The 18,210-nt window shown below is 35.3% G+C and overlaps 1 protein-coding gene across 6 annotated transcripts in view; it reads left to right on the plus strand.

Annotated features, from left to right (window-relative positions):
• Positions 1 to 18,210, plus strand: part of DACH1 (dachshund family transcription factor 1) — a 352,403-nt gene that overhangs the window by 224,356 nt on the left and 109,837 nt on the right. For 3 of the 6 annotated variants that reach the window (XM_071431094.1, XM_071431091.1, XM_071431092.1), the window contains exons 4-5: positions 9,304 to 9,459; positions 9,998 to 10,170. In XM_071431094.1, the coding sequence (XP_071287195.1) occupies positions 9,304 to 9,459; positions 9,998 to 10,170 (329 nt within the window). The remainder of the gene's footprint in view (positions 1 to 9,303; positions 9,460 to 9,997; positions 10,171 to 18,210) is intronic. The other 3 variants (XM_071431095.1, XM_071431097.1, XM_071431096.1) reach the window with 1 other exon arrangement.

Consider the following 18,210-nt stretch of genomic DNA (forward strand, 5'->3'; position numbering starts at 1 on the left):
GAGAATGGTGATAGACTAAATCTCACAGAGAAAATTATCCTTTTTGCGTAAACACAACCAATTGTGAGAAGCAATTAAAATAAATATGCAATTATGTGTAGATCTTTCTCACTGAGGGAAATTCCTTGTAACCTGTTGTCTGTGTATATGTATTTGTTTCTTCCAGTATTCTCATACTATGAGCCCTTTGGGGCCAGGATTGTCTGCCTGCTCTAATTGTCTCATATTATTACTACTACTGTTATTGCTAGTCATACTAGTTGTACCTTTTCCATTGTCATCCTGAGAAAACGATAAATCAAGTGCAGAAGCAGTTTCAGCAGTCCTGAAACAAGACTCAGGATCCATAAACTCTTAGGTAAGATTTCCTCCTTTAAGTAATGAAATGGTCATCTGTCTTGGGACATGGAACTATAGGAAAAAACCTAAAGGCTTAAGTGTACTGCAGCACAATAAAGTGCTGAGTAACAGCTGAGATGTAATAATGATTCTCACTCCATGCCGAACACACGATAACGTACGAGTTATTCTTGATTGAAGGAAGCACATTGTGATTTTGTTTCCTAGGCTGGACATACTAGATTTTGAGGCTGATGGATGAATATGCTCCATTTACAAATTCAAGCATGTGAAAAGAAGATATTTTTAGTAAAATTCTAATTCACAATTTGTTGTACCATTTATACATTTACACATTTTTGTTTGTGTGTAGCATAAAGGTAGAGATGTGCACACAGATACGTACACGTGTATTCAAATAACATTGAAGTATTGAAGTTGTGCACCTAAAAGCTAGAAAAATGTATTTTCTAATGATAATAATAGTAATAATAGTCATCATCATCACTGGATTTCTTTGAGACCTGGGCCTATTACATGATGCAAATTTACATAAGGAATATATAAGACTGAAAAATTAGGGACTCTATCAGAGTGGTCATGAGAAGCTAAATCAAAGCTGTGCAGGCAACTCAAAAGTAAGACAATTCCTCAAGAAGCTTTGAGTTAGCACCTGCTTCCCAAAGGAGGGTGAAATGGCTCTGTGACCCTCAGAGCCTGTGTGACCTTCTGGCTTTTTTGCAGCAGTTTTCTAGTGGAAGAGACACAGCATCAATTTGGAAACCTCTGTGTCCAGCCCCATGCTGCTCATCAAGCCAATATCTGGGCAAACACAAGTCTCCTTTTCCCTGAATGGGAAGCACAGCCATGTGCTCTGGAGAGTGCCTGAGACTTGCTGCAGCTGGTAGGGTTTCGTGCAGCCAACTTGCGTTTGTTTTCCCAGAGAGCATAGGGATGTAATTGCTATGAGACCTTGCGATCAACTTTGCTTAAGACTAGATATTAATCTGTTGATTAATAAGGACTGATTTTTGATAATTTAGCCTTTCTTCCTAAGAAAATGACTAAAAAAAAATCCAGTGAGTAAAAATCTGAAAAATGACGCTCAAGAAGGCATTCTTTGCGCAACCTTTTAGAGCCAACGTACTGTTACGGGTTTGTGCAGCATTTGTGCTGGAAATCGAAATATTCCTCTTCAGTTCAGCAATTTCCTAAAGAAGTCATCAATAAACTTGATTTGCTGAAATATGTCAACCTCCTGCTTTGCATTTTCATCCCTGGTGCATCTTCTTTGGAATAGATTGAACATGATTTTACCAAGGCCTTCTCACTTTTGATTTTGCTTTCAATTTTAATTTTTGCTTTCAAGCCCAATATATCTTGTATCTCTTATTTTTTCATATTGAAAAATACGAAAAAATAAGAGATAAAATGCACAGCTGAAACAGGTGGGGCAAAGTGTGGACTAGCTAACAATTATGTCTATCTACTAGAAGACATTAGGAAGCTTGGCATTCTCACTTTTTGCATTTTGTCTATGCAATTAATTTTTGCACTTCAGTGTATTTACTGAGGATTTTCTAGTATTTGTTTTTCTTTAGTTTATAGTTTATACAGGACTGCCAGCTGTACTTAGATGTCCTGAAAATCTGCAGGAGTTTTCTTCTTGAGTTAAAGAGGCAATAATTAGGTTATTATTTTTCTAAACTTTTTGAGAATTTTTGTTAAAGAGAAAGAAAAGGGGGATGACAAGTTACTGAGTACAAACATGGTATAATGCTTTGGTTTACTTTTCTTGTTTCTGAGCACTGCTAATATAGAATTAGAGGCTGTAAAACTCAGACTAGAGGTAATAAGTATCAAAAAGCAGGGTCCACACCAACTGAGATATTGCCTGTATCAGACCAGTGTAAATACTGATCACAAAATCCCATCAAAATCCATATTTTCAGGAAAGATTAGTCACTTACTCATAGGCATGAATCACTCAGAACCTTAAACTTGTGTCTTTCACCTTGGACAAGTTTCTGGACCTGTCTGTTATAGTACTGTACTAAAAAGGAAGCCCATCATTCTGTTATACTGATTATATAGACCAACAAATCGAATGAGGATAGCTTCTTTCTTTATAAACTGAAGTAACAGGATCTTACACTAAAAAAAATTAAACCCATATTTTTCAGAAAATGTTCTAAACATGTTCCTATAGACTACTCAGCCAGGCATATTCACTCTTACCTGTTTCTTAAGCATTCAGAAAATATTAGTATCCACAATTACATGCAATGACTACATATAGTAATATATTAATTATCTATTGAACAGGCAATTTTTTGTACAAAAGCACATACCACTGTAATCCAGATGTTTGCAACATGCTTTGTGATTCTCATTGTGTTGAGAAAGAAGGACAATGTAGTTTTTGGTGGGTTTTGGTTGACTTCTGATGGCACATTAGTCTTTATATTTTAAAAACTATGCCTTAAGGGACTAGCTGTACTTCCAGCTCTCTGGTCTGAAGTTAACTTATTTAACCAGGTGTACCTGACAGGAAAATGGGGTCCAGGTTTTATTGTTCTGAACACAGTGAATACAACACATCTGACTTTTTGTATCTTGATGATGTCACACATTTATTTTTGCATATCTAAATTCACACTGTTATCTTTTAAGATCATATAGCCATAAAATAAACTGGTTTTTATCGATGAAATTAGCTCAAATTAGGTATTAGTAAGAGGAGACAAATGGAAAATCTATTTTTAGGTAAATGTCACACAGCCTGTAACTGAGTTGCTGAGCTTTCAGTTGTCTTGGACAGTTTCATTATTCATTAAATTGAATTTTAAAAAGCTTTTCCTGTGTTAATCTTTTTTGGTGAAATAATGAAAGATTAGTATAAAATATCTATATTCTATGAGATTCATTGTAACTGTAAAAAAATTCTTTCACTTATTAATTTATATAAATTCAGTATTTCCTGATTAATGATTAAACCTATACTCTGGTATTCAGCATTTAGAATTCAATCTTATTTCCTGGAATTAACAATTTCTACTACAGTTTTTATTATCAGAACATAAATATGGGAAAAGTAAAGTGGGTAAAAATTTGGCTTGTGGTGCAAAGTGCAGTTGTAATTTCTTTGCCATTGCTACAAAACAAGCATGCAATAAAATTAGAACATTGAATGAAGCAGTCTACATGATTGAGGCTACTAACTGTTTTTCAGATTACTACTTTTGTCAGCAAAGAATAAACAGTATGTAATTCCAAAGGTTCTTTTGGCTTTTCCTTTATATATTTCTGTAGGAAAATGTTTGTCAAAGGATAGGGATTTTTTGTGTGTGTGTGGTTTTTTTCTTTAATTTGCTACTGCACCTGTATATAATCTGTCATGATAATAGCAGAACTACAAATACCAGACCCATCAGCCTACTATTTTAGAGAAAATTATGAACACTTTTAATTAGGAGCCCACATTGCTCATAGCCTATTTAAGAGCATAAGCATGATTTTATAACCAAAAACTCCCAAAACAATGCAAAACTTTGTGAGGAGGTAAAAAAGAAAAGAAAAATCATAATGTAAAGCCAAATACAAAGGGTTACAGAGAAGACTTGGGAAATTATTTTCCCATGTTGTAGTACTTTCTCTCCTGATCACTTTGTGCTCCCAGAAGAGGTAGAAATGCAAGTATCAAAAATATTAGACAGATACTGTTTACAAATGGCAAAGTTTTTTTTTTTCCCTTTAATGATGTAACAGTAACATAGAGACCTCATAAAAATGCCTTTGTCTGGAGGCATGTGTCTTTTATACAGTCTCACAGCACTCGTGTATTGCAGAAAAATTGTACATCTGATTTTAGAAAACTGAATTCTATAGAAATCAAATCACAAATTTATAACAATTCAAAGACTAAAGCAGCAGCACTTGATTTGGGCAGTTTACAAAATGGTTTCCTCACTGTCAGGAGGCTAAGATTACCAATTTTTAGCACACTGATTATGCATATTTTCCAGTGAACATAAATAGCCCAGATCATGAATAGTCCACTTCAGAAAAATGAGCCAACACAGCTGATACCGATGCTTTGTTTGGTAATTGTTGCTGAGATACAAATTGTTTCAGCAAACACAGAAGATAACAGAAAGATTATGAGACTAAAAGGAGATCAGTAGCACACCAAAAAAAAAAAGCTGGTTTGAGTTGTTAGTGGGAAGTCAGACTCTTTTGTGTTTTTGCTATGTGATTCTGCTTGTGTATATAATGATACCTGAAACTATTCCTGAGCCAGTGCTGGGGTTCACTTGCCTAAAGACATGCTTGAATTATTCTATATAATTCCATAAAATATCAAGTTTTCCACATGAAAGGAAGGGGAAGACCCAAGGGCCTGGCAGATAGCCTAATTTTAATTTCGAAAAACCACCTATAATCAAAAAAGTTTGGCTTGGTTGCCTAGGCATAGATATATGCTACTGCCTGAGATACCCTCAAGCATCCTGCCTGATCTACACCTCCAGATAGCCTTGGGGTCTCCTGCAGGTGCTGTGTGGTACTCACCAACCCTACAAGACATGATTCAAATTCAATTTTGGCCATCTCAGGAGTTGTGTGTTCAGGCCATTGAACTGAGTCTGGGAGAAGGGTCACTGTAGTCTTTGGAAGCACCAGATGCAGATTCAGCTGACCAAAGATCGGCCTGTCTCCCACAGAGTGAGCTCAGCAGCTCTCCAGAACCTTTTGGCTGGATCCCTGTTGACTATCACAGGAACTAAACTGTTCAGCTCACATTGTGGAAACAGAAATTTAAACAAACTGCATCCTAATGGGGTCAGAATGAAAAAAGGAAAAGGAGTCTGCAAATAAGAGGAATGATTATAAAAACAAACCTGGTGCGTTTAGATCAGCGTTTGTTTGTGAGGCTGACATTGTACACTAGTTTTCTGCTTCATTTTCTTTTTCTTGGCTGCATTACCTTCTAGTCCAGAATTGTTTCAATTTATTATTACCATCCTTAGCTACCTAATTGTGCTACTAATGAATACAAATAATCCAGGCATCAGGCTTTTACAGACCCACTTCAGTGTACAAATAATGGTTTGTTGTGTAACTGCTGATTATGGGAGAAGGTAACTCACATTTGTGGAAAATACGTGCTGAAATATTGGTGACGAGGAAAGCAATGGATTCTGTACTATGCCTTTTAAATGGTGAAAAAGTATTGTCACACTTGTTCCATCGAGTTGTCCATCATGAGAAAATGTGGGATCATCTGAGCCTGGTTTTTAAGCACGTGTACTTACACTTGGAAACTTCATTTCAATTTTTTGAGTGCCTGTATTAGCACTATCACGTATGAAATATGTAGTTGGCTACCAAATTGCCTATTCAAGTACATATATATGGGGTTTGAGCACTCAACATTAAGCATTTGCATTTCAAAATTGGATCCCTTGTGCTTGAAAGCCTTGAAAATGGTACTCTATGGTCAGCCTAGTGCAGCGTCAATTGAAATGCTGTTTGAATGCAATGTAGAGCTTCCAATTGCTGCTTCAGAAAGTGTTATGCTGAATCTGGAACACTTTGCATAATTTAATTAATTATGCCACTAAAAACTGATTTTCTCTCAATTTAAAGCAAACAGCTTTTATGAGGGTGAACTGCAGCACCCAGGGATATCAGGTGTCCAAGCTTTTAATCCTATTACAAAGACTTGACAACCACTGATGGAAACTGGAAAAACATAAGCCTCCAGCAGGGCAACAAGTGAAGAGGAAGAAGGCAACAGATTTTTAATACTCTTTGAAACCACTGTATGCATTGAATCAAAACCAAATGTAAAAGGTGACAGAACTGGTAGCTTGCACTTTGTTGTGCAGACAGTGAATAGTGTCTAAAGAATAACACTTGCTTTGCTTTGACATTAATGAAAATAACTGTTTCCTCTAAGAGGAAAAGTGTTCTGTTTAACTAGCATAAGAAAAATGCAGTGAATGGACAAGACTTTTTGTATCTGTGTCTGTTCACTTAAAGTGTTCAGGAACTCGACAGTCAGAAGTTTGAAAGGGGTTTCTAATGTTATGTATTGAATTCTATGGAGTCTATAAATCATTTTCCATATAAGCAGATCTTAACAGATGATTTCAGAGTACAAGTATTAAGGACACTGTCACTAACTGCTAGCCTTGATACTGTGGCTCTCTGAAACTTGTCTTCTCTCTTCCAAATTATTATTGGGTTCAATATCACGCTAAAACAGCAGACACTGTAATTTTGAGGCAGAAAAGCTACTGATTTAGAAAAGCCCTAATTTCTGAGCCACACAAGCAGAGCCATAATTGGCAAACTATAACTGACCTTGCAAAATTCTGTGACCAGGTTAGGAAGGGTCACAGAAGAATTGACTCCATCCCCCTGTCAAACATCAGGATAAAATTAACTGCACTGTAGATCTTGCTGATAAAAATAATGAAAATATCTCATTACTGGCAATTCAGCAGCTGTATAAAATGCAAACATCTTCCTTATAATGCTAACAAATATTCATATAATTACTAATATATATTTATGTATTATTTGTATTCGTTTATATAAAAGAGATGTTACACCTGGCTCAAAGGGGAAACAGGAATTAGTAGGGCTCATTGAAAGAGATTTAACCTAGATTTAATGGGGGAAAATCAAGCTCATTAGAGATGTCTGGAAAAGGCACAGTAGTGTTTGAAGGACAGTGTTTTAGCAAGGTACTTTGCTCTACCATCTCGCTGGAGGTGGAGGATGGAGAGCCATGTGGTGGCAAAGACTGCAAAGTGGTTTATTGATGTGTTAGAAATTGCAGAAGAAACTAAGAATAGTCATGTAGGAATTACTTGTCTCCCCCAAAAAGGTGGTGGGATCAATAGGCCAGCTGAAATGCTTCTAGAGCAATGCCCACAGCATGGCCACCAAACAGGAAGAGCTGAAACCCATTGTGCAGCAGGAAAACTGTGACAGAGTTGCCAGCACAGAGACATGGTGGGATGACTTCCACAAGAGAGTGCTGCAATGGATTGCTATAAACTCTTCAGAAGGGATAAGCAAAACAGGAGGGTGGGGTAGGCCTGGATGTTAAGGAGCAAAATATGTACACTGCAGTGGTAAAAAGCAGAAAATTAGAGAATGTGAAATTAAAAGGAAAATAAATATTTTTTCCAGATAAGATTTAGCTGCTTTACTATGTATTTAAATGTGTGTTAAGGCTTTTTGAGAGAATCTTAGTTCTCAAAATATAAGAAAGTATGTTCACTTGTCAGAGGTCATGAGATTTGAATAAGGATTTACCATCTCAAGTGTGTTCACTGCATAAAGGTTATGAAAATTTCTTGTAAAATAATAAAAGTATCTAATATAATTGATTCTTTTCACTGTTTCATAAAATTGCTTTGTTTCATTGCAGGAGACTTTGGACTGAATTTTCATTACCTACTTCTGAACAATTTACACTGGGATTGAGACAGTATTGAGCTAATGAGTTAGAATTTATATTGAGCCTTAACTGTCTTCCTGAAGTAACTAGGGAAAGAAAATCATGGCAATAATGGAGTATTTTTCATTATAAACTATGTTGTACAGCTTTTACAGTCAGGTTTTTAATAGATCTAGAGAAATTAAATTGGAATTCTACCAACTTCTGTTCTTTTGTCATCCAATGAAAACGATGTTAAAATATGTCAAAACTAATAGGCTTATCCCCTCTCTACTGAAGTAAGAAGGAGGTGGTGCCGTTCCTGTTGTTTTTCAGGCTCTGCTGTTCATTAAAGAGTAGGATATATGTAGCAAAACATTCAGAAATATGTACTTTGCTATAATCCATAATGCTAAATAGAAACTGAGCATAGATCGAATACATCTTGACTTATGTCTTCCTAAAGTCCCTATCAAGACATGCTCCCATGAAAAGAGTAGACATTTTCAAAGTCAGGAGGTTGAAATTGTGCTCTACATAAAAAAGGAAGCAATCATATATTGCTGATGGGTATATTAATACTGCTGAGAATGCATGCATATATCCATTTTTATTAATAGATTCAAACATTGTTTATTGATTGTGTATGGTAAATAAACTCATACAGTGAGTGTATAGATTACTGTGTATGCATAAACATATATACACTCAATCTCAGCATTATATGTAAGTACACACCAAGAATGACACAGTTTGTCAGGTTGGAAGATCTTAACCTTTTCATTGCACATAAATAGACAAATTTATAATGAGATATTAATTATTATTGTCCTTTATACAGACTGTATCGTATTGTCCTTTAATTGTATCTTATTTAATTCTATGGTTATTTTTTATGAGGAAGTCTGCAATAGTGAAAAAGGGTGTTTCTCAAGGAAATGAATTATTTCTCATCTCAATACTTGTTTGTCCCCATTCTTCTTTGCTGCTAGTCTGTTCCACTACCAGAAGACTGAAGAATCAATGTAATTCCTAACATTTATATTAATAGTATGAAATAAAAATTTAATATACAAAATAGAATCATCAGCCGAGCATATATGCATGCATGTTGGTGCCCTCAATAAATTAATTTTTTAATTACTCCAAAGAATGTTTATTTATTCACAAATACAGGACACGATATAACAGTAGTTTAAATTTTAATTGACATAACAGGCCATATTTTTGTTAGACATTTTGCAGGCAAAAATATTCTCTCACATATTAAAAAATGCCATATATATATTTATTTTCTAAGTGCTAACTCTTAATTTAAAAATATTCTTTTTTTCAGAGGGTGGGAAAAAGTCCCAACCCTAAATTCCTTCCCCCAACCCACTTATTAAAAAGAAAATAAAAAAAAATTTCCACCTGCAAAAAAGGTTAGAATGTTGGCCTTGCTTCCAAATTCAGAAATTGAAAATTTGGAGTCTTCATTCATCCAAATAATATATATTCATTCCCCACAGGCAGCAGTGATGGTTCTTGGGATAAAGAAAAACTTCAGTCTCCCCCCACCCAAGGATCACAGGCCTCTGTTAACCACCCCAACTTGCCTGGACAGCATAATGTTCCAGTTAGCCATCCTCTCAACCCTCTTCAACAGAACCACCTTCTGCCAAATGGTACGGGTTGACATCTTTCAGCACTAACATCAGCAGTTTTCTAGTTCCTGTCTCTTTTTTTTGGTGTTTATAAATAGGCAATGAAAAAATCAAGGATGTGCGGAATTCTGGACTACTTCCCTTAGAGTATTAAGCAGGGGAAGTGGAGACAGTAAAGAACAAATACGTATGCAATAAAATTGATACTTAAAATAACTGCTAACTTGTGCATCAGTGGCATAATGAAGCACTACTAAGGCACCTTACAGCAGATATCAAAAACTATAATAAATAGCCATGGCTTAGCAATGGTATCATACATTACACAGATATAAACAAACTAAGAGGTCTAATAGCCTCTCCTTGTGGCTAGAAACTCTCCATGGTTGCTAGTGATTCACCCCTGCATCTCTCAGAGGAGAACTGACATAGAGCTGCTTTTTCCTGCAATGTGAACCATCTTGTCACCTGTCACTTGAATGCTGTCCATCAGGAGAAAAAGAAGACAGTGCTTAAGAAAAGATGCATAAACCTATTTCCCTGTTTTTCCCCCCAACAGGGTTGGAACTTCCTTTTATGATGATGCCCCACCCGCTGATTCCCGTGAGCCTACCTCCAGCCTCTGTCACGATGGCAATGAGCCAGATGAACCACCTCAGCACCATCGCCAACATGGCAGCAGCAGCACAAGTGCAGAGCCCTCCCTCCAGAGTGGAGACATCTGTTATCAAGGTAACTCTAGAACAGACCAAAATGAACCCAAACCAAACCAAAAGACACCAAATCGTAGCCCGCTCGCAGCCAGCATAAATATTGTAAAGGTGTATTGTATAGGTGTCAAATGTTCTAAGGTAAGTCATGAAGTGAGTAAATACAAGAAAACTAGGTGTGATGACTGAGAGCACAACAGGGCACCAGTGGCCACTGTTAGCAACTCAGTTTCCCTCCTTCTCTCTAAATCAGTATTAAAGCAATGTTCAAATTGAAACATCTTCATACACAGCTTTGTCTTTTTCTTGTATTTCATAGTCTGTACTCTAATGTATCTTGAGATATAATGGAAAAAATTACTCTTAAATTAGAAGAGATTGTTCTTCCAATTTTTAAACCTAAGCATTTGAACTGAAATGCTCTAAGTTATTTGAAAAAGGCTGAAAGTTTGATACTTTACCTGTGCAGAAACTAAATTTTCCAAATCCCAAAACAAATTAGAATGAAGTAGCGCAGAACAGTCCCAGTAATCTGCAGGCTGGAAGTGTAGTATTATAGGGATATCTCAAAAATATCTGATATCTGAACTTGTCTACCTGTTTTAGGTTTTGTTTGGGGCCTTTAATTAAATTAATCTGATTATAGAGGCATTTACTAGAGGCGTGGAATTTTTTCTTCTTTTTACTGAAGGTGATGTGTTTTCATTTTAAAGCATTTCATTTAAAAAGACACTTCCCTGTTACCATTAGTTAATTATGACTTGATCTTTATTTAGATATCTACATTTTGCCTCTTATCCTTCTTTAGGTCTAACAAATGAGAAAGAGAAAATACACAAACTTTTGTTCTTTTATCTAATGTATCTTAGAAATAGCCACGCAAAAGCAAGTTTATGTAGTTTTTCAGAGCTATATTGGAAATTGATCCATTCATGCAATTTCTCTGACAAAAATTAGGTAAACTTAGAATCTCTTGGACCTTTAAATCAGGAGTTACAAAAGTTCTGAAGTTCATAATGATTTAAGTAGAGTGAAGAGGTCTGACTTTATTAAGACATTCAACATACTGGTGCACCTTTCTTCTTTAACCTAACAAGCACAGAACTGCAAAGAACTGTTCAGTTAAAAGTCAACAAATCTATGTTTTTATTGATCTAGAAAAATATGATCTGATGGCCTAATTTAGTCACCTTTACCTCTAAATCTAGGATCTCCTTTGGAGGCCTTCAGTGGCATCCCTTTCTCACCTTTGCTGACATGAGGAGTTAAGATACTGGTTTGAAAAGAATTACTTATTTAGGTAGTATGCCAACAAGGCTAGATCCTGCCCTGGTTTCCATCTTGCCCCTGTGTTGGAGATATAAGCACTCTGCTGCTAACTAAGTGATTGCATGATGATTTTTGCAACTCTATTTTCCTATTTTTACTTGATTGGTATTTAGTAAGAGTTATATGATACTAATATTTTCTGGAAAACACATGGTGCTTTATTTCATTCTGAATTTATTTTCTTAATTGGAACTGTGGCCACCAGTCCTACTGGGGATCTAAAAAATGAAGATTGAGATGGAGCACATGTTAAATGACACCTGACATATTAATTACTGTGCCAACAAAACTTTATTTTCACTGTTTTCATGATATTTTCCCTCCTTTCATTTTCTATGAGCTCTTTTATTTCATATGTAAGAGTATAAAATTTGACCTTCATGAGCATTGGTAACCTTCTGTTTCTAAACTTTAACAAGCTGACTTCTATCTTGTAAAGGTAGTTTACAAGTTAGTTGTAGCTATTAAAGCTGCTTAAGTTACCATGGCCTACATTTAAATATGTCTGTGGGAACATATTGCAGTGTGACCACTATCTTTGTCTCCAGTTACCAGTCAGGTACATTTGAGTACAACATATCTCATAGGCCATGTAAAAATGGTTTCCTTTTGTAGAAAGCAGGGCCTGCTCTGTTGACAGATCTAACCCCATTATGGGAACATTGCTGGACCCAGGAAACACTTAACTGAGAAGTACTTTTGGCTCATGTGATCTAAACTTGTCTAGTAGGTTTAAAACTATTGGACTCTGAAAGGGACATACTGTCATCATATAATTTTGTGTATTATTGTAACTGTAGGCAGTCCCATACCAGAAAATTTTCCTTATCCTGGGGGTTGTTTAATTCTTAACAAGTCCATTTTTGTAACTGTTTCCTTTAGCAGAGATAGATTCCTTATAATCTAGGTGAAGACCTTCAAAGTACCTAGCAATTTAGGCTCTCTGAAACATTCCAACAACGTGTTATAACTGGAAAATCATAATTTCTTTCCAAAAGTTTGCTTATTTGAGCATTTGTTTGTATTAATAATCTACAGTATGTATCAATGTCATTTTTGAAAATTCAGCTCTCATATCCATACTAATTAAATATTCATTGTAGCTGCCAACTTTTGCATAACTCCTGGCATAACATCCTGTGCAAGTTATTTGACAAACCAGGTTTCATGTTCCCATCTGGTTTGCACATAACTGTAATATAAAAATATGTGGATTTCAATGAAATGTTTTTAAATGACCAAATTAACCTAAGTTCTCTTTAGAAAAATGTGCACATACGAGGATGTGCACAAAATACAGATTTCTTCTGAACTTTGCACTATAAGTTAAGGATTTTAGGTCTTTTATGTAGAACATCACATTACCTAAGCACTGTCATGACTTCTTCTGTAAGTTATTGCTCACAATTAATTTCTACTACAGGTGAATCCATAAACACAAGTTTTTACTTGTCCCTCAAAACTCACTTCTAAATGTAAGATCTTGCTGCACATAGTTATTTCAGCAGTACCATAAGGGTTAAGGAACTTACTGTTTCCTACTCATTCCTTCAGCCCCATTGTGGTACAACGTATGTCTAGATTTATATCCTCTGTTATTATCTATTGCAGAGGGATATGGTCATGTGGATAGAGGTAGCACAGATAAGTAATTATGTTCCTATTTTTTAATACTGAACAGGATTGAAACATAAACCCCACAAACTTAAAAGCATGAGGTCATTATTAGGTGATTTTCTTCCCATGGGGATGGATATAATGTCACTGGCAATTTACCTGTTCTTCTCAAAGGCATAGTCAGAGGCTGTGATTTTAATGTCCACTGAGTTATATGCACCGAGTAGTTGAGCAGGCAACTGTAATCAGCATACTTCTTGAACCTTGTGCTGGCAGTGTAATGTTTATGAATAATAACTTATACTACAATCAAAATAAATATCTTCAAGAATAAATGTAAGTGAGAAGGTCAAACCTCCTTTTTCTTTATTTTTACAGGAACGGATAAATAGTGCAGTTGCTCTCTTTCATGAAACTGTTTGTTATGAGAATTATAGCTTCCAGTTTTTTATTGCAATTATTTTCAGACATCTTGGCTTTGTTTTCACTATGGTTTTACTCATTTTTTAACCCTAATTTTACTGAAGTATTTTCTCCTTAGTGTCAATGTTTCCACAAATTGAAAAGTTTTTGAATCACTCATCTCAGAGTTTGTAGTTATAACCTGAAACAACAGCATAGATTTGAAATTAGAGTATAGCATGTTTGCCAGTGTAAAGTCTGCTTGAAAGTTAGAAGGCCTGTGAGAAATTTTGACTCTGAAAAGTAAATCAATAGTAACCATATCTAATTAAGTAACAAAGAACAAAATTAAGTCTTAGAAAATCAAAGTCTTCAGATTATGAACAACCAGGTTCATTGGATAGAAGGATTGCCTTTGTGAACAGTGCCACCGTAGATGGCTTGCTGACCTTTCCCTCCAATTCACTGACTTCACAGCTAGCGCTGTTATCTTTAAACTCACAAAGCTTCAAATGCCTTTCTATTACTGGGCAATATTTCATTTCTTCATGATAAGATGTTGGAATAAAGCTGAGATCATGTACTAACTAAACATTTTATCCTGCTGCATTCAGGAGATGAGACAAAGACAAAATTACCAGGGAAGCCTTACAAAGCAACACCTTAGATTTGGCAGTGAACTCTGAGCCCTAAAATCTTCAGAATTATATTTCAGAAGAGTGTTGTGCCCTTTCGAACATGAGACGAGCATTAGATGTCTTTTTGTAATGGAATGTTTAGATATATGAGTTGGATGAACAAGAGGAGAGCAACAACAAGCAGGGACAGCAGATTGTGACAACAATGAATTGCAGTGAGTGTGACAGCTGTGACCTGGGGATGCTTTAGACATGAAGTGGCTTTCATCACCTGCCCATGGTTTCAAAGGCTCAGCTTGTTAGCAGTTTCACTACATCAATTTTTTTTTCACTCAGCAGAAAGATATATGAAAATATAAAGGACATACCTTATAATAATAGCAACTTGAAATTACATTGTAAACGTTAGAACAGAGCAGCAGCATGCCGGAATCAAAAATTGCAATTTATCTATATGTTACTAATACTTATAGAACGAATTAAGAATAAAACAGAAGAAACCAATATGTCCAGCTGAAAAAGTGAAGAAACCACTGGCACTGTAGTTTTCCACTATATAATGGATATATCAGACTAAATTTTTCTAATTTCCTCACATCTATCATAGCACTGGTTGTGTTACACTATTTTTTACCTTTTTTTAAATCTATCTACATATAGATAAATATATTCCTGTGATCCAATAGCAGAAATTTACTGTTAACTTATTTAACAAAAGTAGCTGCTGACAAATTTTATTTTTTAGAATAACTCTGTTTATAGGACTATTCTGACATAAAATTTAATTTTGGAATTCATTCACTTTTTCATTTTTCATTGGCAATATGTGTGTTCCTGTTGATGTAATTTAATGTTCCTGTCTTTTTTGCCTATAATAGAAGGTCAGTTGGTCAGAGCCTGGTGCTAATTACACCCAGGTCATGGATTCAATCCCCATATGGGCCATTCACTCAAGACCTGGACTTGATGGTCCTTCTGGGACCCTTCCAACTCAGACTCATGTGTTTCTGTGGGTTTTTTTCCCAAAAAGCCCAAATAATAGCCAAAGAGAAGAAATACATCTCTGCCATACAGAAATGGCTGAACAGAGGACATTTTAATGTCTCATGTCAGACTGGTGGTGAGCAAGTCCAGAGAGCATACCTGAAAGGAAACAGGCTCTAAGAGGAAAAAGAGCAAGTTCACTTTGCTGATCTGAATCTTGAATCCTGTGTTGAAGGCAAAAGTTTTCTATGGACGCTTCTGTGTCTTACAGGAAAAGCATTGTGCAGGCAGTGAGAGCATTCCTGTGAAGCTGGATATGCTGTACACCTTTTACAGATGGGGAATGAGAACAAATTTGATTGTGTTCCAAACTGGCAGAAAAACCCTTTTTGTATGCCTAACCTGAAAAACACCTGACTTTTCAGATAACCTACTATTTTTAGAGACATTAGTGCATAGTGCATTCAAAATAGAAATTTTAACATTACTTTAAAGTGCTTTCCTTGAGTGTATAAAAGTGCAAGAGGGAAGCTACTTTAATTTCCTCTTTATCTGATATGTGAAGTATGATCAAGTTTTCTTCTTTATGTAATGAGAAATTTGATTTAGAGCATTTAAATAATAAAATGTAATTTTATTACAATAAATACTTTAGAATAAAAATAGGGCTATCAGCTCCTAAGACAACTGCTTTTACATGTTAAGAAAGCAAACACAAAAATTAGAATATACTAATGAATTTTTAAGTATAATGTAATTCAAATAACACTTAATTTTATCGTAGCTGCAGAAAATATGATATCTAATTTGTAGGAACTTGAACATAACAGAGAAGAAAATCTCTGCGTTAGAATAACTTGTGTATATGCACACTTCTTTTTTTTTTTTTCATTTAGAATGAGTAGATCTTAGGTCAAAGTATAGTTGACCTTCTTGATTATGGCTTAACTATCTTTATATTAGAGGACACGATGTTCCACCTCATTAATTAGTTCTATCTATATGATTAATATTATTTGTTTTAGCTTTTAATGCACTTTTTATATAATGACCTTAGAGGATGCTAACTAAATATGGCAGGCTGTAACTTGGAATCATGGGTTTTGTTTTTTTTAATAATAGAGGATCCTATGGTTCTTTTATCATGCATGTTTCTGAGGTGCAGTTTGAAGCTAATAGCAGCCATATGCTCATATGAATTAACTCGTGGCATGTAAAATAGGTATCTACACATGACACATAGAAAGTAGTACAAACTTTATGTTAGGAAATTTGCATGTTCTCGTGTGTAACAGGGAGCTATGTATGTAGTGTGAGATTGACTTGATGCAAAATGACCATGGGGCCAGGTACAAGGGATGAGATTGATATTGCTAACTTCTAGGCCATAATACATGTGTGGCTTGGATTTACTTTGAAGGGTGAATTCCTAGTGATGCTTCTTAAGCTTACTTTGCAAGTAAGGCTAGGTTTTCAGAAGAGGAGAAAAATACCTTAAAAAAATCAAAAAGTGTGTCCAGCTTGCCAGTAAGTGTAGAGAGCTTTTTGGATAGTTGGTTAGCTGAGAAAGGACATTTCGATGTGATACCAATGGATAAGGATAGGGGAAACAAGCTGGGAACTGAGCAACCAGTGCCCAATTACTGACGAAGGTCACAGTGACCTTCCCTGAAACGGGAAGACGGGGGAGAAAATTGCTTGCCGGAAAATGTAGTTATCTTAGGTAGAAAAGTTAGAAGAATGCAAACATAGAAGCAAAATAATTGTTAGAAGATAGAAGTAGGTGTGGTTGGTCTAAGTGTGCTTTAACCAATAATGAGCTCAGCTTTTGCAATATGTATAAGCTTCATTAACACCAATATAAATATGGGTGAGCTTTCAATAAACTTCGGGATTTGCTATTCATCGCATATGGTGTGTCGCATTTCTCCCGCCGTTCACGACAAGTAAGGAGTTACTAATTTGATTGGAACAGAGTTTCTTGCATGTCTATATATTTACATATTGCATGGAGTTTTTTTGTATACCTTAGAAGGATATTTTGTTGTTAGAAGAAATTTTCATTGTGAAGGTAAAACCAAGCTCTTTCTTCTATTGATAGGGATCAACTTTGTTTGCTTGCTTGTTTTTGTAATCTCTGTAATGGCCCTATCCATTGACACCCACTTCCTGACTAGGTCATTGTGCTTTATGTACTGCCATGATTTCCAAGGATTAGATCTTTTGTTGGGGAAGTACTGTTAAAGGATTACTTGGAAGTCTCCTATTTGGCTTTTTGTCAGTTAACTTCTGCTGTAATAATACATGTGAAAAACGGGACACTAAAAATCAAGCCAATTCAGTTTTATTTTCAGTTGATCTCTTTCTTCATTTTATGCTTCCAGTTGTCAGTATTCTTGTGATGGGAACAGCAAAGTAGGTACAATGAAAAATTGCAGAAGTAAAAAATATAATAGAAATCAACTTCAGTTGGTCCAAAAGATAAATAAGTTCAAGGTATTCACAGAGAGAGAAAACATGTGATGTAAACATAATGGATTCTCTTCTTCGTAAGACATCTGAGATTTAAAATAATAGTGCAGTTAATGACAATACAAAATATTAGAACTCCTGAATTTTGATTGGGATTAGAAGTGGATCTGTAAGAACAAGATGAGAAGGATGTCATGTGCATCAGTGTGAAGTTAGCGAGATCTTTGGCAGGCCAGATAGTATGCAGATAAGGAAATAAAAATGAAATTTTTTAGCATTCAGTCAGTTTGATAACACTCATCTAGAAGTGACTGAGGAAGTTAGGAAATAACTAACTATTAGTCCATTTAATTTTGCACTTCCTGAGTCTAAATATTCATTTAGAGCACCATAGTGTCTTGACTAAAATGGAATGAAAAAGTAAAACTGTAAAAATGTTCTTTTTGCAGAAAATACAAAAGATACTCAAGTAACTAATTTCTTACACTTATTCAGCTAAAGCAATGTCAAATTAAATGTGACATTTTACAAGAAAGTTATTCCTGGAATACATCTCACACAAGTTCAAAATAAGTCAGTCAGGAGCTGAAGAAAGAAATCTGTGTTTTGATCACTTTTAA

The sequence above is a fragment of the Agelaius tricolor genome, unplaced genomic scaffold (assembly GCF_023055355.1).
Source record: "Agelaius tricolor isolate 1412-34295 unplaced genomic scaffold, bAgeTri1.0.p SCAF_7, whole genome shotgun sequence".
Taxonomy (NCBI): domain Eukaryota; kingdom Metazoa; phylum Chordata; class Aves; order Passeriformes; family Icteridae; genus Agelaius; species Agelaius tricolor.